General features: G+C 43.3%; 1 protein-coding gene across 2 annotated transcripts in view; it reads left to right on the top strand.

The window, feature by feature from the left end:
* LOC146622257 (low-density lipoprotein receptor class A domain-containing protein 4-like) overlaps positions 1-23440 on the top strand; it is a 286730-nt gene that overhangs the window by 235198 nt on the left and 28092 nt on the right. Inside the window, exon 1 of one of the 2 annotated variants that reach the window (XM_085366125.1) lies at positions 9416-10753. The exons of the other annotated variant lie outside the window; for it this stretch is intronic. Coding sequence (XP_085222251.1) covers positions 10660-10753 — 94 coding nt within the window. The 5' untranslated portion in view covers positions 9416-10659. Of the gene's footprint in view, positions 1-9415; positions 10754-23440 lie in introns of those variants that run through there. 2 annotated transcript variants of the gene reach the window in all.

Genomic DNA, 23440 nt, shown 5'->3' with positions numbered 1-23440 from the left:
GCTCTTTCTGTCCCCCTTCCCTCACTTTTACAGACACACATTTACAGCTGCTGTCTCACTGGCTGTGTGATTATCACCGTCTGGTTCGGGGCTCTTATCAGTGTTGTGATGGAAGTGCGCACGCACACAACACACCTTCAGCCTGCCTGGCTCTCTCCTTCACTTTTCCTTCTCTTTTTCTTCCTCTTTCTATTCCTCTCGCTCAGCTGTGTCGCGTCCTTTCCCCAGCGGCATCGTGGTGTTGCGTCTGCGCTTGCCTTGCCGAGCTGTGTGCCAGTTGAGGATTGGCATTAAAGCCAGACATGAGCTCATCGGCCCAGCTGGGCAGACAGCCCATTACAATGCTCAGCAGAGCCCTACCGCAGGGGTGAAAAGAGCTCAATACCTGCTGATTATCTACTCTTCCTCTCTGTCTGTGCCTCTATGTCCCTCCCTCACTCACTCACTGGCTTTTGCTTTCACTTTGTTTCTTCTTTTTTTTGTTGGCACCTCTCTGCTTTTTTTTTCTCTGTTATTCCTCGACTTTTTCCTTTTTCTTACCTTTTTCTTCTACTGTCCATTATTTTTTTTATCTTCCCTTTATTCGTTTTTTCTTTTATATTCCCACTTTCTTTTATTTTCTCTTCCCTGTTTTTCCCTCTTCTTTTCTCTCTTCCTGTGTTTTATCTCTTTTTCTCCTCATACATTTTCTTCTTCTATGCTTTCCTTTTATCTTGCCTTGTCTTTTCCTCCTGTCCTCCTTTTGCTCACCTTCTCTTCTTTTTTTTTCTTCTCATCTTCTCTTCATTCATCCCTTTACTCTCAGTATCCTCCACCTCAGGCTCTGTCTCTCTCTTCGTGAACTGTTTTATTCACACACACACACACACACACACACACACACACACACACACACACACACACACACATACACACACACACACACTCTGCATATTTCTGTCTGCTCTGTCATCCCCCTTTCTCTTCTTCTAGCTATCTGTCTCTGACACACACATGCATAACTTTTCACTGAGAGCTGTGGTGTCATTGCAGTGGAGCCTGCGGCAGTAAGAGAGGTAGGGAGGGGTATTCTTTTCAAATGACAGGGGTGTAAGTGAGGTGTGTGCATTTGTGTGTGTGTGTGTGTGTGAAAATGACAGGGGTGGGAAGCCAGACAGCTGGTGCACCTGTGTGGACAGGATATGACACGGCACTGCAGCCAGACAAGGGCAGGAAGCTGCAAATATGATGTGGCATGCCAGACGTTTTTATTGAACGCAACTCTCTACTCTGCAATCTGACTGTCTGGAGTGGCCTTTCTGTTACTTAGCGCTCCGCTGAAGATGCCGAGCTACAGTCGATGCCTAAGCAAACACTCTCTCTCTCTCTTTCTCTCCCCCTTTCTCTCCTCCCTCGCTCTCCAGCGTTGTCAGCTGGTGAGATGCATTGCGGTTAATTCATGAATCCCATTCAGCCTTGTTATTAAGGCTGAGTCATATCCATCTTTTGTTCTGACATTTGGAAAGGCATTCAGTAATACCCACTCCACACAGAAGTCACGGGGTGTTTCGAGTTATTAGTCTGACTGAAAATGTTATGTTATAGTCAAAATGGATCCTTCGTCATGCGCAAATACTTTCATCACACGAGTCCCACGATTGAGGCTTTTTTGGGATAAACAGGCATTATTGATGCAGGCAAGAAACTGCTCTTCTTCTTCCTCTGTGCTGTGTTCATTTGCAGTGTCGCAGGTTATCCCATACGGTTCACAGCCCGTCAGTTTCTGCTCTTTCTCTGATTTTTGGGGGCAGTTCTGTGGCCACATGGATGAATATTTCATTCAGTTATTTGCTTCCACTGTATTAACCATTTTTGCTGTTTTGGGAATGATTTCCGCCTCCTATTTATTTGTTTATTTGGTCAGTATTCCAAAAACGAAAGGTATTTTGTCACTTGTGCAGTCCAGTCACCTTCTCAAAGAAGGAAGACGTATTTCTTTTGTTCTGCATGCAACTCCATCCACCTGTTTGCATGTCAATTTTCAACTGGAAAACTTGTGTGTTAAAAAATGTTTTTAACATCCTAAAAAGATTCATTTTAACCCAAAATCGAGTTTAGCGTTAGTTCCCGAAGGGTATGAGCTCACTGATCAACAGATTCATTGCATATGCAAGCTGCTTTGAAACCCACCTCTACCTCAAAATCTCCTTTTATGCCTTTTCTGACTGTTTTGATTTGATTGGCTGTTTTATTTTGAACATGCAAAAAAAATAATTGTAAACAGAAAAAAGTATTAGAAAATAAAGAAAGTTGCCATGGATAACTCTGTATAGCACACAATTTACTTGCTCGAAAAGGAAACGGATAAAGTTTACACTTGCAACAAATCAGTGTTCACTGAGATATAATGAGACTGTATATATTTATAACTGTATCCAAGGCTACACACACTTAGATAGTACACATTGCAAAACAACAAACTACATTTTTTCACTAACGAATACCTCCTATGATTAACATCCTGCACCTTGTGAAAATGATCTCCTTTTATTTGTTTTTAAACTGAGTTATGATTGGACATTCTTTTAATTCCACCCTTAAACTTTTCCACACACATAAACACATGTGATGTTTTTATGCCCATGAAACCCTTTGAACCTCTACACGCCAACAAACAAACCTCGTATGTATATGATAGTAGTGCATTAGTTGGCATTTTCTACCTAAATGTTAGTATTTATGTTACATTTGGATGGAAACTACTACTACTTTCACACCTGTAATTTTACCCAGTGATTCAGATAACTGACAAGATGATAAAAGATGCATTAGTGCTTTTATGCCCCGGTCCTTTAAAGAATCATGCTGAAAACAAACCAAGAGGTGATCACATATGGACAGACAGGTCAGTTTTGGTGTGCTGGCAGTTTTGGAGATATTTTGGAGATCTTTTAATAAACATGCCTCGCGCCTCTGTCATTGCGCCCCAGGGCAGCTGTGGCTACAACGTAGCTTGCCATTGCCAGTGTGTGAATGTGTGTGTGAATGGGTGAATGACTGAATGTAGTTTAAAGCGCTTTGGGGTCCTTAGGGACTGAGTAAAGCGCTATACAAATGCAGGCCATTTACCATTTAACATACAAATGTACCTGATGAAAATAGGTAAAAGTACACAAGCGTAATCAGGAACATACAAAAAAAAATACAAAAAGTAAACCTTTTTCAGCAGAAAAATAGCCTTGTGTGACTGTAATATTATGCATAATACATCATAGATTATCATTACATGAGCATGAATACAGAAGTGAGCTTCCTTGTATATGGCCTTTCCTTTATTGACCTTAAAGGAGCAAAAGATTCCTAATTAGCCCAATTACCTGATTAGTTCACATCTTCAAACGTCTTTCTTTGTCAGTCAGTGATTAAAGTAAATTCAATGAAAATGTAAATCATAACATTTAAGAAGTTGAGTGTTGATTACTTTCGCTTAAAAATCCCTTAATTATGTTAGTCAACAAATCAATAAATGATTTATTTCTGCTCTGTTGGAGTATACTTTAGAGATTTAAAGGGTCCTGAATATCCTGAAGGGATACTTTAAGCCAGGGGTGGGCAACTCCAGGCCTCGAGGGCCGGTGTCCCTGCAGGTTTTAGATGTGTCCTTGAGCCAACACAGCTGATTTAAATGGCTAAATTAGCTCCTCAACATGTCCTGTGAGATCTAAAACCTGCAGGACACCCGCCCTCGAGGCCTGGAATTGCCCACCCCTGCTTTAAGCAGTCATATAGAAGCAACTACCTGTTTGCTGTGTTTTCAGCAGAAAATGATGTCCCACTTGTTGTATGCAGCACACTGTTCTATAAAATATTACGTTTTATATACCTGTTTTTACTGTGATTTTTGATTAGAATTTAACCAGAAATAAAAGAGTTGATTCAAAACACAAAATGAGTGCAAATTCAGAGGTGTCGGCATAGTTTTCTGTATAAAAAGTCCTTCTCATACAGGAAAAAATACTGTATTTAGTGTAAAGTATAACTGTGATTTGCCCTTTAAACAGCTCACTGTGAGAACTTTAATCTGTCTTTAAAAAAATGAGCCGTAGAAACGGACTCTTTTATTTTTCTCTGTGTCCTCCTCTCTGCTCCCTCGTGCCATCTGATGAAGACGAGGCATAATTGATTCAAAGCTTAAACCTTTGCCTGGGAGACAGCTTTGATTTCAGAAGTAATGGAGCGACAGAGAGGAGACACGAGAAGGACTGAAGCAGACACCAGGGAAGGAAAGCAACTTTTTCCACTCCGTGTTTGGGATGCTGGATGGAAACAGGCCTCTTTCTGAGATGAGCCACAAGATGGCGCTATAAAGTAGCTTGCAGCTCAGCACCACACTGGCTGGGATGGAGAAGTTGCCCTTGTTGGGATGGGGCTACCCTCAACTGAGGCCTTTGCTGTGCTGCTTTTTCCCCACTACTGGCCCGACCGCATCACTGATGCACTCATGGTCTCCTCACAAACAGCTCATGTAAACTCTGAGTCATCCGTGGCATCTTTTATACTGTTACTGCTACTGCTACTGTCTTACTGTCATCTGTCAGCTGTCTTTTTATCTGGAAAGTCACGGGGAAGTGACAGGTGGGAAATGGTCCGTGTATCCAAACATACATATGCACAAGACGGGCATCCCGTGGCTAAAGATGGACCTGTTGCCATCCGAAGTGTGGGTTTTGTGCAGACACACGGTGGTGGTGTTTCCTCTCCTGTCCATGCTGCATTAAAAAGTGTGCATTGTCAGATCTTTAAAGGGCCGTCACGTTAACGCGTGGCACTTCGATTCACAAAACAGCAGCAACAGTAACACTAACACTGCAGTGAACTCCTGAGTAAGCATGTGTGAGCAGGAAAGCCCGCACTCCCAAAGTTCCAAAAATAGATCCACGTGCACGTGCCGAGCATGATAAACCTATCAACCTAAAGTTAGGATTCCTCAAATACACGATGAGACAGACGTTTCCCGAGAGACCCACAGAGAGAGCGCCTGTGTGTGTGTGCAGACTATAGGCGGGTGGGGGTGGAGTGGGGGGCTGGTAGACACGAGTGCATTTGGTATTCAGCCGTGCCTAGTATTTATCTGTCTGCTGGCTGTCTGGTCTGGTCTGGCCTGTTAGTGGTGTCACCCTGCGTGCTCCCCAGGGGACTAAAGTGACGCTCCAGACAGACTGTGCATGTGTGCGCTTGCATTTTTGTGGTTGTGGTGGTGGATTGGATGCGGGTTGCAAGAGGGTGAATCGATGTGTGTCTGTCTGTGGATGAGAGCTTGTCTGGGATGTGTGTGCATGGCTGTGACCTCAGATCAAGACATAAAAACAAATTGTAAAAAATGGTCTTTAGTGCATCGATATCGTTGCTTTACCTGACAACACAGCAGTGCCTCAATTTGTTGCCTCAATTTGTTGCTTCAATACAATTATGACAGCTGCCAGGCGTTTGTAAATTGTTTCAGGGTCACACAGTCTGTTCTCTTCCAAAGGTGTCAGTCCACTCGTAGAGGAGTGTAGAAGCCGCTGTCAAGGAAAATATTTTTGCATGATTGGATATAGAACTTGGCTAGTGATGCGGCACTTAATGCAGAACATCTGTCGGAGGTCTTTGCTTTCCCCATTTACTTATTTTCCTTCACAGAGGTCCATTTCGTTTTATTGCCTTCGGTTACTGATGTCTTCAGAGTGAAAACGGTCAAACCGCACCCCCTCTGAGCAGGCATTTCTCATTTTTCACTCCCAGCACACACAATATGTGATGCGATTTTCTGCCATGGCATTTCTATGATTTGCTGCAGAAGTGGTGTGCAAGAGAGCAGGCCTGTGATCAGAAGAGCCATTCCTATATTATTCCCTCTTTGCTCTATTTTCTTGGAATGCCACCTGGAAGAGCTTCATTCGTCCAGTAAAATGGTCCGTGGACCATAATGAGGCCATGCAGTTGGTAAAAGGCTGTAAGCCTGGCCCGCTCATTACTCCAATCATCATCTCTGGTCTTTCATATAATTACTTGTTGCCAGTTCGTGCTTTCCATGTGCACAGACTGATGAGGTTCCATTTATACTAGAGCAGGTCACACGTCCATCTGCTACATTTATTTTTTTCCCCACATAAATGGCAACTTTGAGGACTGAAAATGAAGCTAATGTCCAAGTAGTAAAAATTGCAGTTCCTTTAACATCCACTTGAGGCTGTATCCAAAAGTGAGTCAGTCCCCATAGACTTTTGTGTTAAAATGCCCAAAGTCATCCATCAAAATGACTTTGTACTGGGATGGTGTGGAGACCAGTGTTGCCATTCTGATGGACAGGTATGCCAACAAAAGTATTGGTAGCTGGAAGCTGTTTGCTCGGTTTCAACTACACTAATTCAAGTCACTGAATTAGACCACCTGATTGTTTTTGTGCTGTTGGTACCTTTTGGAATTATCTGACCAATAATAAAAATAAATAGCATGCTCTGCGGTACAAGCCAACCAAAACTCAGTTTTGCTGATTGAAGTTCTCTTATTTTATTGCAGTTACTTGATTGTCAGACATTTACACATGTTCATAATGGGCATGAGGTCATGGTAACTTTAGGTGTTTCTGGAGAGGAATGATTGTAAAGCATACATATTTAATGACTTTAAAGAACAAGTATTGGGTGCACAAGTTTGTGTAAATTGGAGAAAATCCAAAATAAATTCAGATTCAAAACACCACTAATATTTGGTTAAACAGCAACTTGCATCTTGACCAGATGCTTTTGGTTTGCCATCAACAAACTTCTGGCATAATTCTGGCTGGATATTTGACCACTGGATGGTTTCCTGGCACAGACCTGGCACTCGTATAGTCCAAATAAACAAGCCTAATGCCTTCTAGAGAAAAGTATTATGGAAAGACAAAACAAAGAGCTATTTGTTCACATTGAATAGATGTATGTTTTATGTTTGGAGGATTATAGGTGAGGCTTTCAAACTTAAAAACACTGTACCAACTGTCAAGCATGGTAGTGGCACCATCATACTCAGTGGCGTTTTTGCTGTCAGTGATACTGGTAGAAGTAGTAGAAACATTCTTCCACTTCACCTCAAATCAACAGCTACACAGCTGAAATTTAGGCATAATTGGACGTTAAATCAAGAGAAACATACATGAAAACTGGTTTTGGAATGGATAAAGCATCACCTCAACTAAATATGTGTCTGTGCTTTACAGGCACATGATTTATAGATGCAGCTTGCTAACCAAGTTTGCTAATCTTACTGACATGGCACTCTGACATGGCAGTGACCAATGTGGGAAGCCCAGAAATCTTTAATACACAGCTTATGGTTCCAAACAGCAATAGGATGGGGGGGGAAGTGACTTCAGGACTACTAGATCAAGAGTTCCTACAACACTTATAGCAAAATATAGCAGAATACACAAATGTGTTTCCTTGTAGAGCAGATCTTTTAATAATAAATAATTTTAAAAAAATCCAATGTGAATTCTCTTGCACAGCCTCAATGATGTGTTCAAAATAAAGTATACTTTATATCCTTTAAAGTATATTAGAGTATCCTTTATAGTATCTTTAGATTCACCTGCAAATTCAGGAATCTAATATGACCAGCTAAGAGACTATTAACCTACTACTTGTTTTATCCTCTGCACAAATAAAGTCAAAAACTTGCAAGCTCTATGATGACCTTGCTTGGTCCCTGAACCTTAGCTTGGGAACCTCCTGGACTAGAGTGGCATTCAGAGCCCCTCTCAGATTTGAGCAGCTCGGTTTATTTATAGATCCTGTATGTGTAGGGTTGCCAACTCCCTGAAAAATAAATAAGGGACACCTCGTGGCCAGGGCCGGGCGACCCAGTTGTCTTCACCCTTCCCAGTGTGGTGAATTTTCTAGCTCTTTTTTTGTGTGTGAAATTATTTTTTTAACCATTTGACTTGAATTTGATTTAAGTAGATGTGTATTCTTTGTGATATGAACACATGTGAAACAAATGATCATTTAGCCATTTATTTTTAGCTCAAAATGACAACATTAACACAGTAAAACAGGTCTCCTTCTTAAACAGAAGCCTGTCATGCTTAACTTTTGAGAATATAAGTAAATCTTTCTTTAAAAGAACTCTGTCCTGCTTAACTTAAAATAATAGAAAACAATAGAAAGAAAAACATTCTTGTAACAGTGCACATTTAGTGCATTTAGTACAATTGGCTTCAGTTGAGGTATTATTTCAGCTTTTCTAATGCTAATCAGCTGCTCCTGTTTGTAAACCCACTTGTTCCCATGATTACGCATCATAACTCATCATCATTATTCATCTATGTATTACTTTTATGTATTAGTGATCTATTTGTTGTAATCATCTATTCTTGCAGTTGTTTATTACACAAAATAAATTATATTATCACACTTCTGGCCACATAGCGCTGATATTCATTGCACATGCCCATATTAACTTTTTCCAGCCAGGTGTTTTCCTTTTCCCATTCTTCCCTTTCTCTGAGGGGGAACAAACATTGCTGCTCTAATGCTGGGCTCACACTGTGCGGTTTTAGGCCCATTTTGAGACGATTTTTGAGTGATCGGACCGATTTTGGCCTTCATCGTGCGTCGTGTAGTATACGTGGGGTAACGAGAAGTGATTAACACCTCACGACCAGCTCCCGATCATCAATCGCTCGTGAGGGTGTCACCACAGGGGCTCACTGCTCACGCGCAAACACGTAAACGCCGTGAAAAAGACGGAGCAGCACGGCTGTGCAGCGTGTGATCTGGACACAAGCGACGGAGGCACAACTTGGAGAACTTTGGAAAGCTCATCCGAGCCTTTTCGATGTGGCATCACAAAATGATCACGACCACAACAACCGTGAAAATAGTTGGATCGACACTGCTGCTCAGTCACAGCTGCCTGATCAATGTTTTTCATTAGCAATTTAGCAAAGTTGATGGTGGTGGTGTGCGTGTCTGTGTGAGTGAAAGACAGAGAGGGAGAGCGACAGATTTTCTGTTATAACCTTCATTTTATGGAGGCACAGTGTGAGCACTCAGGTCGCATCAGAGCATCGGGCGGTATAGTGTGAGACCTGCATCGTGACCTACCAACTTTTAACCCCTGCGAGTCAATTGTGCAGTTTGAGCAGGAGCTGAATAACGCGACTGAAAAAATCGCACAGTGTCTGCCCAGCTTTAGGTGTACTGTCATCCGAGACTTGCACCGCAGTGTCGGCGTTTGTTTCCCTGTTGGCCATGCTTCTTGTTGTGGTCATCTGTTGTCTTCCGGTATTTTCTCTGTAAGCGACCTTTCCTCGACCAATGAGATGAGCGGTAATCTGAATTGTTATACTCGAATTGTCATAAGTGTGCTGTCAGCTCATTGGTCACAAAGCAGGAGAGGGGCTGGGAATTATGTTTTCAAACAAAGTGTTAATTCCATAAACATTTATAGACTACTTTTGATTCTCACTGTATTACGGGACAAAGTGCGTCCCTTATTAGCTCAATACGGGACGTGTGCTTTTGTTTCTAAATACGGGACGATTCCGTTTTTTAAGGGACGGTTGGCAACCCTATGTATGTGTGTGTTTGTGTGTTGGATGAAATGGCTGCACTGTTGGTTAGATTAAGCAGGGATGTGCTGGGGGCGGGGGTTTGCCTCTCTGCTGCACATGTGGCCCTGAACCACAAGACTAGCTTGGGGGGGTCACCTCAAGGTTAGCCCCTTTAAAGAGCCGACTATATTGGCTGTGGCCGGCCATAACAAGGGAGTGAAACTCGAAGCGCTTCCCCCACCCTCCCCAAATAACACACCAGACCTACCAGGTCCAGCCCTCCTCTCTCCCCCCAACTCCTTTCTCTTACAGCCATTGTCAACCACGACCCGTCTGCTAGATTTCTAAGTCAGGTCAGCCACCCCTTTCAGTCTCACCAATGTGCGGCCTGCCCCCTGCAACCCAGACACGCGTGCACACTACCATAAAGTACAGCCGCTGTCCCATCCTCTGCCCATTGCTGCCTTCAAGTGCTCCTCTTACAATTCATTGTCATATTAAAATGTGGGAATGTGAATGCATTTGATGGTCATTAATTAGAAGATTTGTTGGATTTAGTGTCAATTTTACATACAGGGTGTGGGACTACGTTTATTTTGTTGCTTTTTCCCCCTAGCTGGCTAAAGTCAGGGTAGTGATATTTCTTAGCGCTCCTGAAGGCAGCGGCTCCTCCCTCCCCTACCCCCCACCACCCCGTCGCTGTCCCTCCCCTGAAGCTCTCTGATAGGCCGCTGCGGCATTCTGTCAGTTTACGGGCGTGGCTTGAGGACGCCGTGTCTGCCGAGCTGTAGTAGGGTAAAGACAGCTGCTCTCAGCGACGGAGGAAGGAACGGAAAAAGCCGTACAATGCATTAGCCACAGGCAATGGCTCGTCCCCAGCTCTCCCAGTGATTCTCTCACCGAGCCGCTCCGAGAGAATTATGGCGTGAGAAAAGCCGTGGGATAATTAAAGCGAAACTGTCGGGAGTTACTTGTAGCGGCAGACTCTGCTGCTGCTGCTGCCTGGAAGTTTTTCGTTGTTTTCCCGTCGGGGGGCCCCGACGCTGGCGGCGGCGGCGGCGGCTCTCTCCCCGGAGCGGTGTCCCGGTCTGCCCAGCCCCATGCAAAACCTAACGGCTCCTGGCGGCCCCGGCAACTCCAATGTCACCTGCTCCTGCAACTGCACCGCTTCCCAGCCACAGGGAATGGAGATATGTGAGTAACATTAGCTGCTCCTCTTACGAGTTCTCCTGACCTTAAAAACCTACCGACAGACAGACTTTAGTGCCTAATCCGTTTTATGTGCACTCTCCAGTGTGGCAACAGAAGCACAACAAATCAGACTTAGTCTTCATCCAACACGGTTAAACAGTTCTGCTATTAACTCGCTGTGGGCCGCTCTAAATACCTTAGAGGAAACCGATAATTCTTCTGTATGGACTTTCAGCATGTCTGCGCTGTCCAGCAGAAAGTTTATGGTGACCTCATAGCACTTAGTGGTATTTATAACCTCCTTTTATTGTCTGTATTTGACTTAAAGTGTGTTTCTACCACACCGTGTGGACTTTTTAGTGCTTATGTCAGGCGTTGGCGTACGTTTAAGCTCTTAGGTGCCCATTACTATTAATCGGTTACACTGTAATACTCAACAGTTAGCTTATTAAGAAATATCAATATGTGTGTACTTCCAGCTTAGTACTAAAAAAGCTTTTAATAATCTACTGCGTTTTCCAGAAGTAGTATTTCTTTCTCACTTGAAGTTTGTTTTACAGTGGCACTGTATGACCCTATAGGGCTGCCTGGCTGTGCAAATGCTCTCGGAGCTCACCACAGAGGGTTAAATAATTTGCCTGTCAGCACAGACAGGAAACGCTTGAATGGTATGTTATGTCTGTCTGCCTTCTGAGCGGCCCAAAGAGAAACTATCATTATCAGCTCTGCTCTAATGCTGCTGCCTGCTAGATCCACTGCAGATGTTCCTCTTTATGACTGAGCATTCAGGAAAAAAGCAAAAAAAAAAGCACAGCAGGCAGACATGTAGAGACACCAGAGGACAGCCAGACGCACAGTGAGTGTATCCATGCAGTGTGACAGGTCTACAGACAGACAGAGGAAGACAAATAAACAGGAGACGGGCACATAGCAGACAAGGCGGGTAGATTCACAACCAGGCAGCCAGGCAAGTACCGACAGAGATATAAACAGAGATGCGGGAGAGCCAGACAGGCAGATATATTGACAGACAGACACGCAGACAAGCTACAGACGTACGGACAGAAGGACAGACAGAGTTACACTGATGTGTAATTTCCACTGGGGTCGAGGCCAGGGCCGGGCAACATGAGGTGAACACAGGATATTAGATTCAGATTTGGCAGCAGAGTGTGGTTGTGCTGACGCCACATTGCAACCAAGAAGTAAGTGTGTGTGTGCGCGCCTGTGCGCTTATCTGGCAGACGGACTGGTGTTCCTCCATTCGTTTTTCTGTGGCATCATGGTACTGCTAGCCAGGAAAAGCACATAGTCAGGCATGAAGTGGTGCACGCACAGATCGACTGGTACAGCACGGAGCCTAATTAGATAATCCAGGAGGACTGTCTCAGACTGAGCAGTGCAGCAAGAGGAGGGAAAAAGTGGAATGGTTGCTCTGATTGACACTTGCAAAGTATTAAACTAGCAAACAAACTGCATTGTGGGTTCACACAACTTTGAATAAATGCTGGCCTGGTATTTTCAGTGCATTTCTTCTCGTCTTAATGTCTCACTAGTCGGAGGGAGCTCCATTCACAAGTGGTTTGAAATAGCTGTGTTCTACTGTAGTGGCCGTCTGGTTTGAAAAGAGCTCTTGTTTGTCGGCTGTGTTGTCATGCAGACTCGGCAAGGCTGAATAATGCAGCTCATGCTTTGATGATTTCTCTGGCTGCAGAAAAGAGCTACAGTCTGCCTCTTTTCTTTTTTTTCCTCTCTCTCCCCTTTTTTATAAAGCGGAGCAGGCGTCTCACTGGTGTGTTTCCTCTTTCATTCAGACGAGGAGGAAAATTGAAAGGGACTTGGAACATAGAGGGATCACAGCGCAGACAGTGTGTCATGGCCAGGAACCGAACCTCAGCCTACACTGGGATTCACATGTAGGATTTGAAAGGCAGAGACCTCTTAACAAGTGTTAGTCTCCTAGCTGTTGCTGTGCTTGGATTCATTGTGTGGTGCATTTATCTCGTATAGTAGGCATGGTATTTTAAAGTTCTGTTTTCACACAGCAGCACCAGTCATTGCGCATCCTTTAGCTTTAACCTACAGTTAGCTGCCCGGCTAAAGAGGCTGAGAGATAAAAGCTTTAACTGGATAGTGGCTCACCTTTTCTTTTGAAGGTGTCGTCCCTGCAGGGTCACACTGCAAACATGTGTTCGGCAAACATATTACACTCTTAAGTCATTTAATCAGATATTGTCTCTTACTGCTATTATCAGGGGAAATACTATATGTCAGCTGCCTTAGATCATTCTACTTGAACCTAGTGCAAACCGTGTTTCTACAAAACCTTGGGAAATGTCTCAATAGTAATGCAGTGGTTGGTTCTGTAATCTGGATTGAAAATGGTTAAATCAGGAAAACTGATTAGAAAAGTAAGATTGTATTTTGGGACAAGGCTGCAGATCAGCTGCTGCATAATGGCATCATTAGGGGTGCAACGATACACAAAATTCACGGTTCGGTTCAATACTTTCGATATTTTTTCGATACAAAAAAAATGTTCATGCCTTTTTAATTTGTCATTTATTAAAATTATAAATATATTTTAACTCAAAAGAACAGTTTTTAAATTTAATGTTGCTGAAACAACAAAATAATAAAAATAAATAAATAAATCTGATCGAGAAATCCCTCATCTTTGGAAAAGAGAGTTTATTACAGAGAAATGTCTCTTTCCAAAATAAAAGCTATACTATACGCTTCTTCTGGGCTATATTCTCAGCAGCATATTAAACATATCAGGTCCCCATAAGGAGAATCATGTGCTAATGACTCGGGTAAAGTTTGTAGCATGCGTGCTTGTTGTTTTTGTCTGCTTCCACTTGTCTTTGCACTAGGATGATGTCGGAGTAAATGTGCAGTCATATTCATTGTGTTCCCACTAGTGCTGTCAGCGTTAATCTCGTTAAAATGACATTAACGCCATAACGCAGCAAATCTCCGTTAACGAGTTACCGCAGATCGCCCCGTGCGTGGGGCTGGACGGCGTCAACACGTTAACAAGCTCACTGCGCTAACGCACTAGTTCCCACCAATTGAGCATTGCGTGGCACATCCAACATACTGTTTTACTTTTGTCCATGACGCGCTTACCATCAGGGTCATACTTCACATGAAACCCAAAATAGTTCCAAACGCCAGATCTGAATGAGGGTGGGGGAGGTTCAATTTCGGGTAGCGTTGAGGCAGTTGCCATGTTGCAACGAGCTTAGCTTCTGTCTTGCTAGCTTGCGCTGCGCTCAGTGGATCTGCACTCGACAGTGCAGCCTAGGCAGATCAGTCGAACGCAGATCCACTGAGCGCTCAACACAGACAGCATCGTCAGAAGAAAAGTTGATAAAATAAATAAAACATTTTGTATCGTTTGATACATATGCGTACCGAACCAAAAGCACTGTATCGAACAGTTCAATATTGATACGAGTATTGTTGCACCCCTAGCATCATTCAATTAGGTAAGAGTCAGACGCAAGCATGATAATGAGTTGACCGAGTAACATGGCAGACGCCACAATACAACCAGTTGTAGCTTCCTTGTTTTTCCAAACCTGAGTGATGTCATTGGTTGAGGAGATGCCGGGGACCAATAGATGATTGTGAGCCTGTACCTAACAGTCTTTCTTATGTTTGGACTGAAAAAGCAATTGCGTCGCAATTATCGATCCTTTAGCCTGGCTTATACAGTACACAGTAACTATATTGCGACCAAATGTGTCGAAAATAAAACTCAAAATACAAAATACAAACCCTTGTGTAGAATATTCCTAGAATCATCCTCCTGGTTCTTAAGAAGCACGCACAAACACACATCTGTCTCTGGGGAATGTCCTGGTCCCTGTATCGGAGACTTAAGTGACCGTCTGCGCTGTGTGTATGTAACAGTTAGCCTGCAGCGGGGGCAAGCCAGCCAGACGGATGTAAATGGCCTGATCTGTAATCCTGTGTGTGAGTGGTGTTAGTGTGTAGGTGGCAGCGGGGTCATCTGTCAACTACCTCAGGCCAAACACACACACGGCTACTTGTTGACTCTCCCTCAAACGCACACGCAAAAATGTACACATGGGCACACGCACGCACACATTTACAGATATATACACACAGACACGCACACAGACAGGCACTCTCAGGCTCAGCCAATATTTACCCTGCAGTCTGCAGCCAGACAGCCAATCCAATCTCTCACTAAGCTCTTTGTTGTGTGTTTGGGGTTAGGGTTTTTTTGTTTTATGGGGGGGTTTGTTTGTAGAGGTGTTTTTGATTTGGAATTAGTTTATTTTTTTTATTTTTTATTTTTTTAGGCATGTTATTAATGAATTCTAACATAGAAAGTCAGGGACCTTGGGGAGGGGAGTGGCGAGGACAACCAAACAACAGCATTAAAAAAAAAAAAAAAAGACCCCCCCCACAAACAGATTTATTTTGCGATCACTGCTCTTGTAATTAATTTCACAGGGAATTTCTGCACTTGGTAAGTGTCTCTCAATGGGGACTTATTTAGTCTGCCACCTCTCCTGAGCTGAGGGGTGTAGCAGTAGAACAGCAGTGCTCAACTTGCAGGCGTTAAGAAAGAGCTCCTTGTCTTTTGGTACAGAGCTGGTGACGAGGGGTCCCCAGACCCAGTTTCTACACCACAGAGCTGATCTCCAGACACACCAGCAGACCTGAGAGTAACATTAGCTCACCTTCGGGCAAAGCCGCTGTGAAAATGTAAAGACGTTTGATGTAGGTTTGACCAATTGCTTGAGCATTAGTCAAAATTTATATATTTATATGTCATATAATATAAATCTGCAGGAAGCTATTTTTTTTTTTTTTTGCAGCATCTCACGTAAAAGGATTTGCAGCTCTTTGTCTTTTGTGATAACTGGCTATAATGTGCATCTTTCACTGAATTTGAATTGGACTTGAATTAGACTTAGAATAGTAATCAGGATAATATATTAGCAGAGTATAAACTAATAGAGATGGCACTAATATTGTTTTTTTTTTTTTTTCAACACTCTGTTGAAGTCTCTTAACTGCCACCAGGTCACTCACCTAGTGTTGGAGTTAGAACTGGGTTTTGTTTTTTACTCACTTTTAGCTTGTTGTTTTTTAGAAGTAAGTCCCCTTTCAGGTTGTTAGCATTCATTGGTTTCCTAGCACAGCGGTCCCCAACCTTTTTTGCGCCACGGACCGGTTTATGCCCGACAATATTTTCACGGACCGGCCTTTAAGGTGTCGCGGATAAATACAACAAAATAAAACTAGTACCGGTACCGAAAAAAGATTTATTCATAACACACGTGAAAAGACCCAGGAAAACAGAGTTAACGATAAAAACGATAACAAAATAACGCTGAAAACCGATAAAAACCCTGAAAACCATACATTTCACACCTGAGCCTCAACTCTCACGGACCGGTACCGGTCCGAGGCCCGGGGTTTGGGGACCGCTGTCCTAGCACACTGTTTTACAAACATGGCATGAATATTACGAACAGCAATTTTTTTTTTTTTTTTTTTTTTTTAAAAGCAAGTTTGATTGTTTGCAGTGCGCTACAGCGGTATGGAAAGCAGCTTTGTCGCTGACGTGTGACAGCTCTTGTTTGTTTGGGTTGAGCGTCTCGGTCTCCACGTTACAGAGCCTCTTGTTAGAGTCCATGTTATAAAATATTTAATATGTCATGTTAGCGCAGCAGGGGTATGATTTGTTACGCTTTTTTTTTTGCTTTGCTTTTTTTGGTTTGTTTTCTGCAGTTTTCGGCCTTAAATCAGCTTGACCACGCTCAACAACATTCTTATCTCCCGACTCTGTAACCCTGTGGTTTTGGAATCAAACTGACAACCCTTGACGCTCCAGACACTGGAAAATGCAGCCCTGGAGCTGCAGCTTGTCTTTCTTCAGCTGAACAGGTCAAGTTCAGGAGGCAACCTCCCCAGCCCAAAGCTGCTGAAAAGGTCAATCCTCGACTTCCTCCTTCCACTCGTCCCAGCAGCACCTTCGCTGCTCCTTTCACAAGTTAGTTGCTGGCTGCTGGGACGCCCTTTGTGTCTAGTTTCTGCACCCCCAACACACGTATACACACACTCCAGACCTCCTCCCCTAGTTCCCAAAATGCCCTTGGGACTAGGGCAGATTAGTAGTCGTAGTGTGTTTGAAGACAGACCATCCATCAAGTGTGTGTGGTGGTGGGGGTGGGGTCGGTTAGTAGTCTGCTGTCTCTGTCAGCATCTATTTACACACAGTTCGACTGTCTGAGATGCTAAAGAGCTCGGTGAATGAATCAGCCCTGCTGTCTGCTGCGTGTCTTATGACTCCAGGTCTACGGGCACGAACGGGGACCTATTACAGTCAAACAAGACGCTGCACTCCAGACACACACTGGCAGACAGTAGCCCCCTTTTCCCCCTCATGCTGCAGGTCTGTTTTTCCCAGCATCGAGACAAACGAGATGGTTGGCATGTCTATTAGCCTTTGTGAAACCATGTCTGACTGCACATCTCGTCTCCTCTCCTTACTTGAAACAAAGTGGCGATTACCGCCTTGAAATTTAAAGAAAAAAAAAAAAGAAAGGAAAAAAAACATCAACTGAAATGCTGTGCCACCCGCTGTTTGTCAGATTTTGGGTAATCCGTTTGTTTATGTGAGCAGGAACACCCAGACAGTGGAGTAATGACATGTCTCTTCAAGTGGTTTGCAGGGTTTTCCTTGGATTCTGAGAGGCTTACATGCTGAAGTTTCCACAGAGGTGGCACCAGTGTGTGTGTGTGTGTGGGGGGGGGGGGAGTTGAGGCCTCTACACTTACTATGGGAACTTTAGTGCTTCAGACAACATTTACAAAGTTCTTCTGCAAGACAGATATGCATGGTCGACCATTTTTATGATCACAAAGAAAACCTAGCTTTTTCATAACTCCCTGATATTCAAATAGTCTGTAACAGAAGGGAAGACCTCGACAGGATATATGCTGTTTCAGCTATTATAAAAATAAAAGGGCTGACAGCTGTACAACGTGGTGTTTTGCATCATGCTCTTTGAAGTTTAGCTAATGTATTTGGAACTTTAATCTGTGATGAAGAAGATGATGCATAAAGCAGCATTTTGTATATTTTCTACGTGTGTCAAGGAGCACTCCTACATACGTAGGGGGAAAAAGTTGTTTAAAGCTTTTGCTGTACAGAAGAAAAATACAGAGTATGGTTTACATCCATGTAGTAATTCAAACTCTCTTTGCTCTGAGGTCAGGGACTAAACCAAACTGAGGCAGCAGTCGAATTGAAATGACTGCTTTCGTCAGTGAAGTCTGGTGGATTATACTGCAATATTGTCAGAAAGAGCTGTCTGAAGGCTGGTTAAATGGTGATAAATATAAATATGGCAAATAATTATACCCACATCGATTCTCTTAGGTGTCCAAAGTTTGTGTGTCAACACGGCTGCTTACATTAGTTTTATGTGCTGGTTGGTGCTCCTGCCTGGTTGAGGGTGTCTCAAGGATGGATCTGAGTCACAAAGTCAGACATCCATTTTTCATAATGATATGTCTAAAACAGAGTTATTAAGCTTCCTAAAAACTTGCTAACGTTGAATCATTCTGTTATTCAAAGAGTTCTTGACGTCTCACCTGTTGCATTTGTTGCCATTTGTCCTAAAAAAAAATTGAGCTGTGATTTTTGCACAGTTAACAAGTTAAACTCTGTGCAGTGCTGATGACTTTCGGCCTTTCTAACCTGATGTTAGCAATACATGATAATCAGACAAATACAGGTAAGAATACCAAGCTGTCCACAAACAAACATCAGAAAAGTCCCATGGAAAAACATTTGTCAAAAAATGAGCTCCTTGTTTGTACTTAGACATTCACCTTACTGTCAGTTTTCTTAAAACTGTCGTTTTAATGGCTGAATGGTAGGTAGACACAGCTCAGATGGGAGGCTGCCGACGGTTCCAGAGGGTCTTCTGTCCTTCACTCCTACTTTAAAAAGTCTGACACTTCCTGTCAGGTGTCAGCATTCGCATTGTTTTGGCAGGGAATTTGACATCCATATAGATTTCAGTACAATAGGTATATTTTGGTTTTAGAGGGACATCTAACACGCCTGTGTACTCACACACCCAAAAGTTGACATTTTCTACCGCAGCAAGACACTGATTGTGTGAGTGAAGGGGCTCCTTCTGTGACCATAAGTAGGTCTTTTTTTTTTTTTTTGCTTTTAATTGCCTGAATACAACAGTTGTCATATGTAGTAATTGGCGAGTGTTGCAGCATGTTGTTTAGCACCACCGGGGTTTGGCTCAGTGCAACATATACCTCTGTTTAGCCACAATGTGAAGAACGCCAGGAGGTGTCCTGACTGTTTTTCAGTTAATCCATTATTATCTTATTTTAAAAGATTGTATTATTTTTATAAGGTTCTTGGAGGAACAGAGAGGCAGTTAGTGCAGTTAGAGTTCTGTGTGCACCCATGTTGACCATTATCCCTGTGATGGTCGATGTTGTTTTATGATCTCATTTTTAAATGACCCATTATGTCTTTTAATAAGCCTCTAAATCACATGTTGTTGTTTTTTTGTGTTTGTGTTGGGGGGGTGGGTGGTTTTTGGTTTTTGTTGACACTGTTGCTAGTATGTGCCAGTAACTACAGATTCCTGTTATTGAGACATATTCGTGACCAGCGTGTTCAGAGAAGTCTTGGGCGTACTCTCAAACACTCTTGTTCGCCCTCAGCTTCGCTGTCTGTAACGTATCCCACTGATCTGCCTGGGGGTAAATCCACAGCCTGTGCCAGCTGGGCCACTGGCTGTGCCCTAATAAGGCCCATGGATCTGACCTTATCACAGGAAATTCTAAAGATTATGGAAGACTGGGAAACAAAAGATGAAATGGAGAAGAAAGAAAGGGATAGAAAAATCTCTGTAGTTACGTAAATGTGACTGTTCCTTTTTCTGTATGTATGTTAGTAGTTGGTATTAACTTGATGGTCCATGATAGATCCACAGATCACACAGCTGTACTTTCTTACAACTCAAGAATCTCTTTTGCGCAAGTGATGTCTGTGGGGTGTTTCACTTCATTTTTTATTTTTTAACATTTTAACCCAGTTTAACCTCCCAGCCGGGAGTTAAGTGGTACAGGATGTGTGTGGGAGACAAAAAAAAGAAGCCTCTGGTTGCCCAGATCCTTCTCTGCGTCCTCCTCTCCTCCCTCACTGCTTCTGTGCTCCTCTGCTCTTCATTAGCGATTCAGAGGGCTGTCTGATTTTTGGTCCCTTTTCTCTCAGTCCAGACACACAAGTCAGACAGCGGTGTCTGATACCTAGCACCCCCGCCTCCTCCTCCTCTGCTTCTCCCCCTCGGCAGCCACCAGCTGACCCCAATCAGGCACAGGGCCTGTTCTATTGTGTGGCTGGGGAGAGGGCGGGGGGACACTTGCTCACTGGCTAACACAGCCACAGACTCAGACAGGGGGTCAGAGGGAGATGGAGAGTGTCTAGTCTGGCCTGCCATACCTCTCTGACTCCCAACCCCCAGCCATAACACAGCATTTCTCAGTTTCTCTCCCTCTCTCTCTTCATCATTTCCTCCCCTCCCTCCGTGCAGGCTCGCTGGAGGTCCCAGATGTATCTGATGCTTGTCATGCAAAGTGTTTTCGACTTCCATTGTCTTGATAACTAAGTTTTCTTAGCAGCATCATCTGTTTCCATTTGCAGTCTAGCCTGCAAGCTTATGTAGACATATAGGATGTATTTTGGTTTTCCTCGAGGAAAGGGGCGGATCATTTATTCCTGCATACACTCGCACTGCATGAAATGCACGCTGGAACTCCAAATGTAGATGAATTTGCCTTGAAAATAGTCCCCTGCAAATTCCTGTTTGAGCTTTAAGAAAGACTTGTTGTGTTTTTGTTTTTGTTTGTTTTTTTTTTGTTTTTTTTATTAACGACAGATAGGGAAGAGCAAGAAAAATACAGAGGAACACGCTATGCAGACCAGGTGTTGAATAGACCTCTGTGCTGGAACACACAGCTCCACGAGTGCCCACACCTTACCTATTAATATCAAAGCCCTTCCACTGACAGAACAGGCATTTGTGAGCATTATCTCCAGTGCTGATTTATAAAGATGCTCCTATCAAACTTAAACTGATGTGAAAATAACTAGTTGGTGTTCATGCTGAAACCGGTTGTCATGGAAATAATAGATCAGCCAAGAAGATAAATATATCATGTAGACCAACTGAAAGTATTACACTCGGATTTTAAGGGGCCATTTGTGTTCACGTTTTGAATTTTGCACACTGACCACACAAATCTATTCCTTTGAATTCCCTGTAGGTGGAGGTTATAGGTTTAATTTAGACACGTGGCACACTTTCTCTCTTTTTCATTCTTGGCATATAACTGGAAGCTAACGTGTCTCCTGGCTAGCCGTGCTAACGATGATTAGGGATCCTGCTCTGTGCAGCATGGAAATCCTGTGTGTGTGAATTATTAATATAGGTCATAGTCACAGCATCCGGCTTGGCCCAGCCCAGCGCCGTCCCAGCACTATCGCAGTACATGGCCCCTGCTTTCCCTACAGCCCACCCCATCTGTCTGCCAGATTAACCTGGCTGATCACCTACACCAAGGTCTGCACCGGGCAAGGATTCATAAAGGGTACCTGGCAAGAATTCTCCCCATTATCACGAGACTCGTTTCTTTTGTCTTTTAAACGAGATCCTTCAAAGCTACACCTTCTAATGTCTTAAACTGGTGGGAAGACTCGGTGCTTTTGTAGCTGTAATAACGATTCTTTCCATAAACCCGTAGTCCCCGACCAGTTTGAGCACCTCAGGCTGCTCATTTACAGCTATTATATTTTCACAAGATAAGAATCCTAATGGGAAGAGTTTATGGTTCTTCATAAGAAACTTGCTTCCCATGATGAATTGCGTCTGTATGTGTGTGTGAGCTGGTGGGTGGGACTGTATCCCCCCCATTAATATGTGAGCATTGGACTGTTGCTAGAGAAAATGTCTGCTAGTGTGGTTGAATGTCTGTGCTGGAGTAAAGAGTGTGTCTATATGCGTGTTAGTCCTTAGGCAGGCATGCCCTCTCAGCAGTTTTCTTTGTCATACATAGTCATACTGCATCTCCATCCGGCGATAGATTATTTTCTCCCAGTTTTTATCTGGAGTATACTGCAGATTCTAAAAAGAAACAAGACTGTACTTGGAAACCTCAAAGCTGTCCAAAGACTTGGGCGATGCAGAACGTCATAGCAATCTCCATCTGACTTTTGCCCCCCACCCAGGGAAAGCCACTACCATAAGCAGTGCTGAAAGGTTACACAAAGATATAAAAGTGTGTCTTGTGAGTGGGAGTTGCTAAGTTGTTGGTATCTTTGGTTACACTCAGTCTTTGTGTCGCCCAAAAGAGTTTTACCTCGACGAGTCAGGAGGTTCTTTTCATTTTCCAATATTCGCCTTGAGCTGAACTCCCCAAGTGGTGCTTCAGCACAGAGAAAGAAGAGAGAGAGAAAAGAGGGTGGTGTGGGTGGGAGGAAAGAAAGGAGAACGCAAGACAGAAGTGAAAAGAGGGAAGAAGACGAAAAAGAGATGGGGTGGGGGCGGGGGGGTTGCCGAGTCTGTATTGCTCTGCTGTGTTCTGTATTGACTCTAGAAAGTGAATTTTATTTCATAAAGCACACGAGAGGAGCACTTTATTCCATTTGGTATGCCTGACCTCAGCTGAATCAATCCATTCTCTCATCAGTAGAGCCACACATGAAAACACACACAAGGAGGCAGTTAGATTCAAACTGTTTTGCTTTAGAAAGAATGCTGTCTTAATATTAAAATGATAAATGGTCTGCACTTGTATATTCAACTGTGCACTTTACAATGTGTGTCTTATTAAACTGTCCACAAAAACACACTCTGGTGGTGGAGCTGCCAGGCAGGATGCCATTGGGAGCACTTTAGCTCATGGAGGGGCAAATAGTTTACAACCTGCCCCACCAACGTACGCACGTAAGCTGCCAAGTCCAGTATAGAACCTGTGGATTGAATAAAGTTAAAGTTAGTTGTCTAAGTTTTACTAATGTGTGATGAATCACACAATGCACAATGATCTGTTGTACTCTATACCATTACATCTACCAGAGATCGCAGTGATTCTGTACACTTCTTACCTGTATTTGGGTCCATATTTGCTTGTCAAATATGGATAGAGATTTCCAGTTTGTCAGTAAGCTATTGTTCCTTATCACCGCAGACAGAAATGTATAATCACAAACTGCATGAGTCTGGCTGACATCTATTGAACCATGAGGTCTCCACAATGGTTCAAGAGGTTCAGTTAAATTGAATGATCGTCTGCTTTCACTGACAGTGAGTTTGTGGCCATGTTGTTGGTCCTGTTCAACTACAAAGACAAACTTTCCAGTCATGATCACAGGTCCCGCTGTCACAAACGGGATGCATCACGATTGAGACTGATAGTATGACTCTTGTCCGTATGGTGTCCTGCAGGGAATCTTTATTTTAACAACAAAGATGACCGTGTGAGCTAAAAATGTGAATGTGTTCTACACCATATATTTGTTAGCTTATACGGACGTTAAAACCCATATCCAAAATGGAATCGGCTGTCTTCCCCCAACCCAAAATATGTCCAGTTTTGAAA

This window comes from Diplotaxodon limnothrissa, linkage group LG11 (assembly GCF_057381915.1).
Source record: "Diplotaxodon limnothrissa isolate DT_005_m linkage group LG11, D_limnothrissa_male_GT1.1, whole genome shotgun sequence".
Lineage (NCBI taxonomy): Eukaryota > Metazoa > Chordata > Actinopteri > Cichliformes > Cichlidae > Diplotaxodon > Diplotaxodon limnothrissa.
This window is presented reverse-complemented; position numbering and strand designations above follow the sequence as displayed.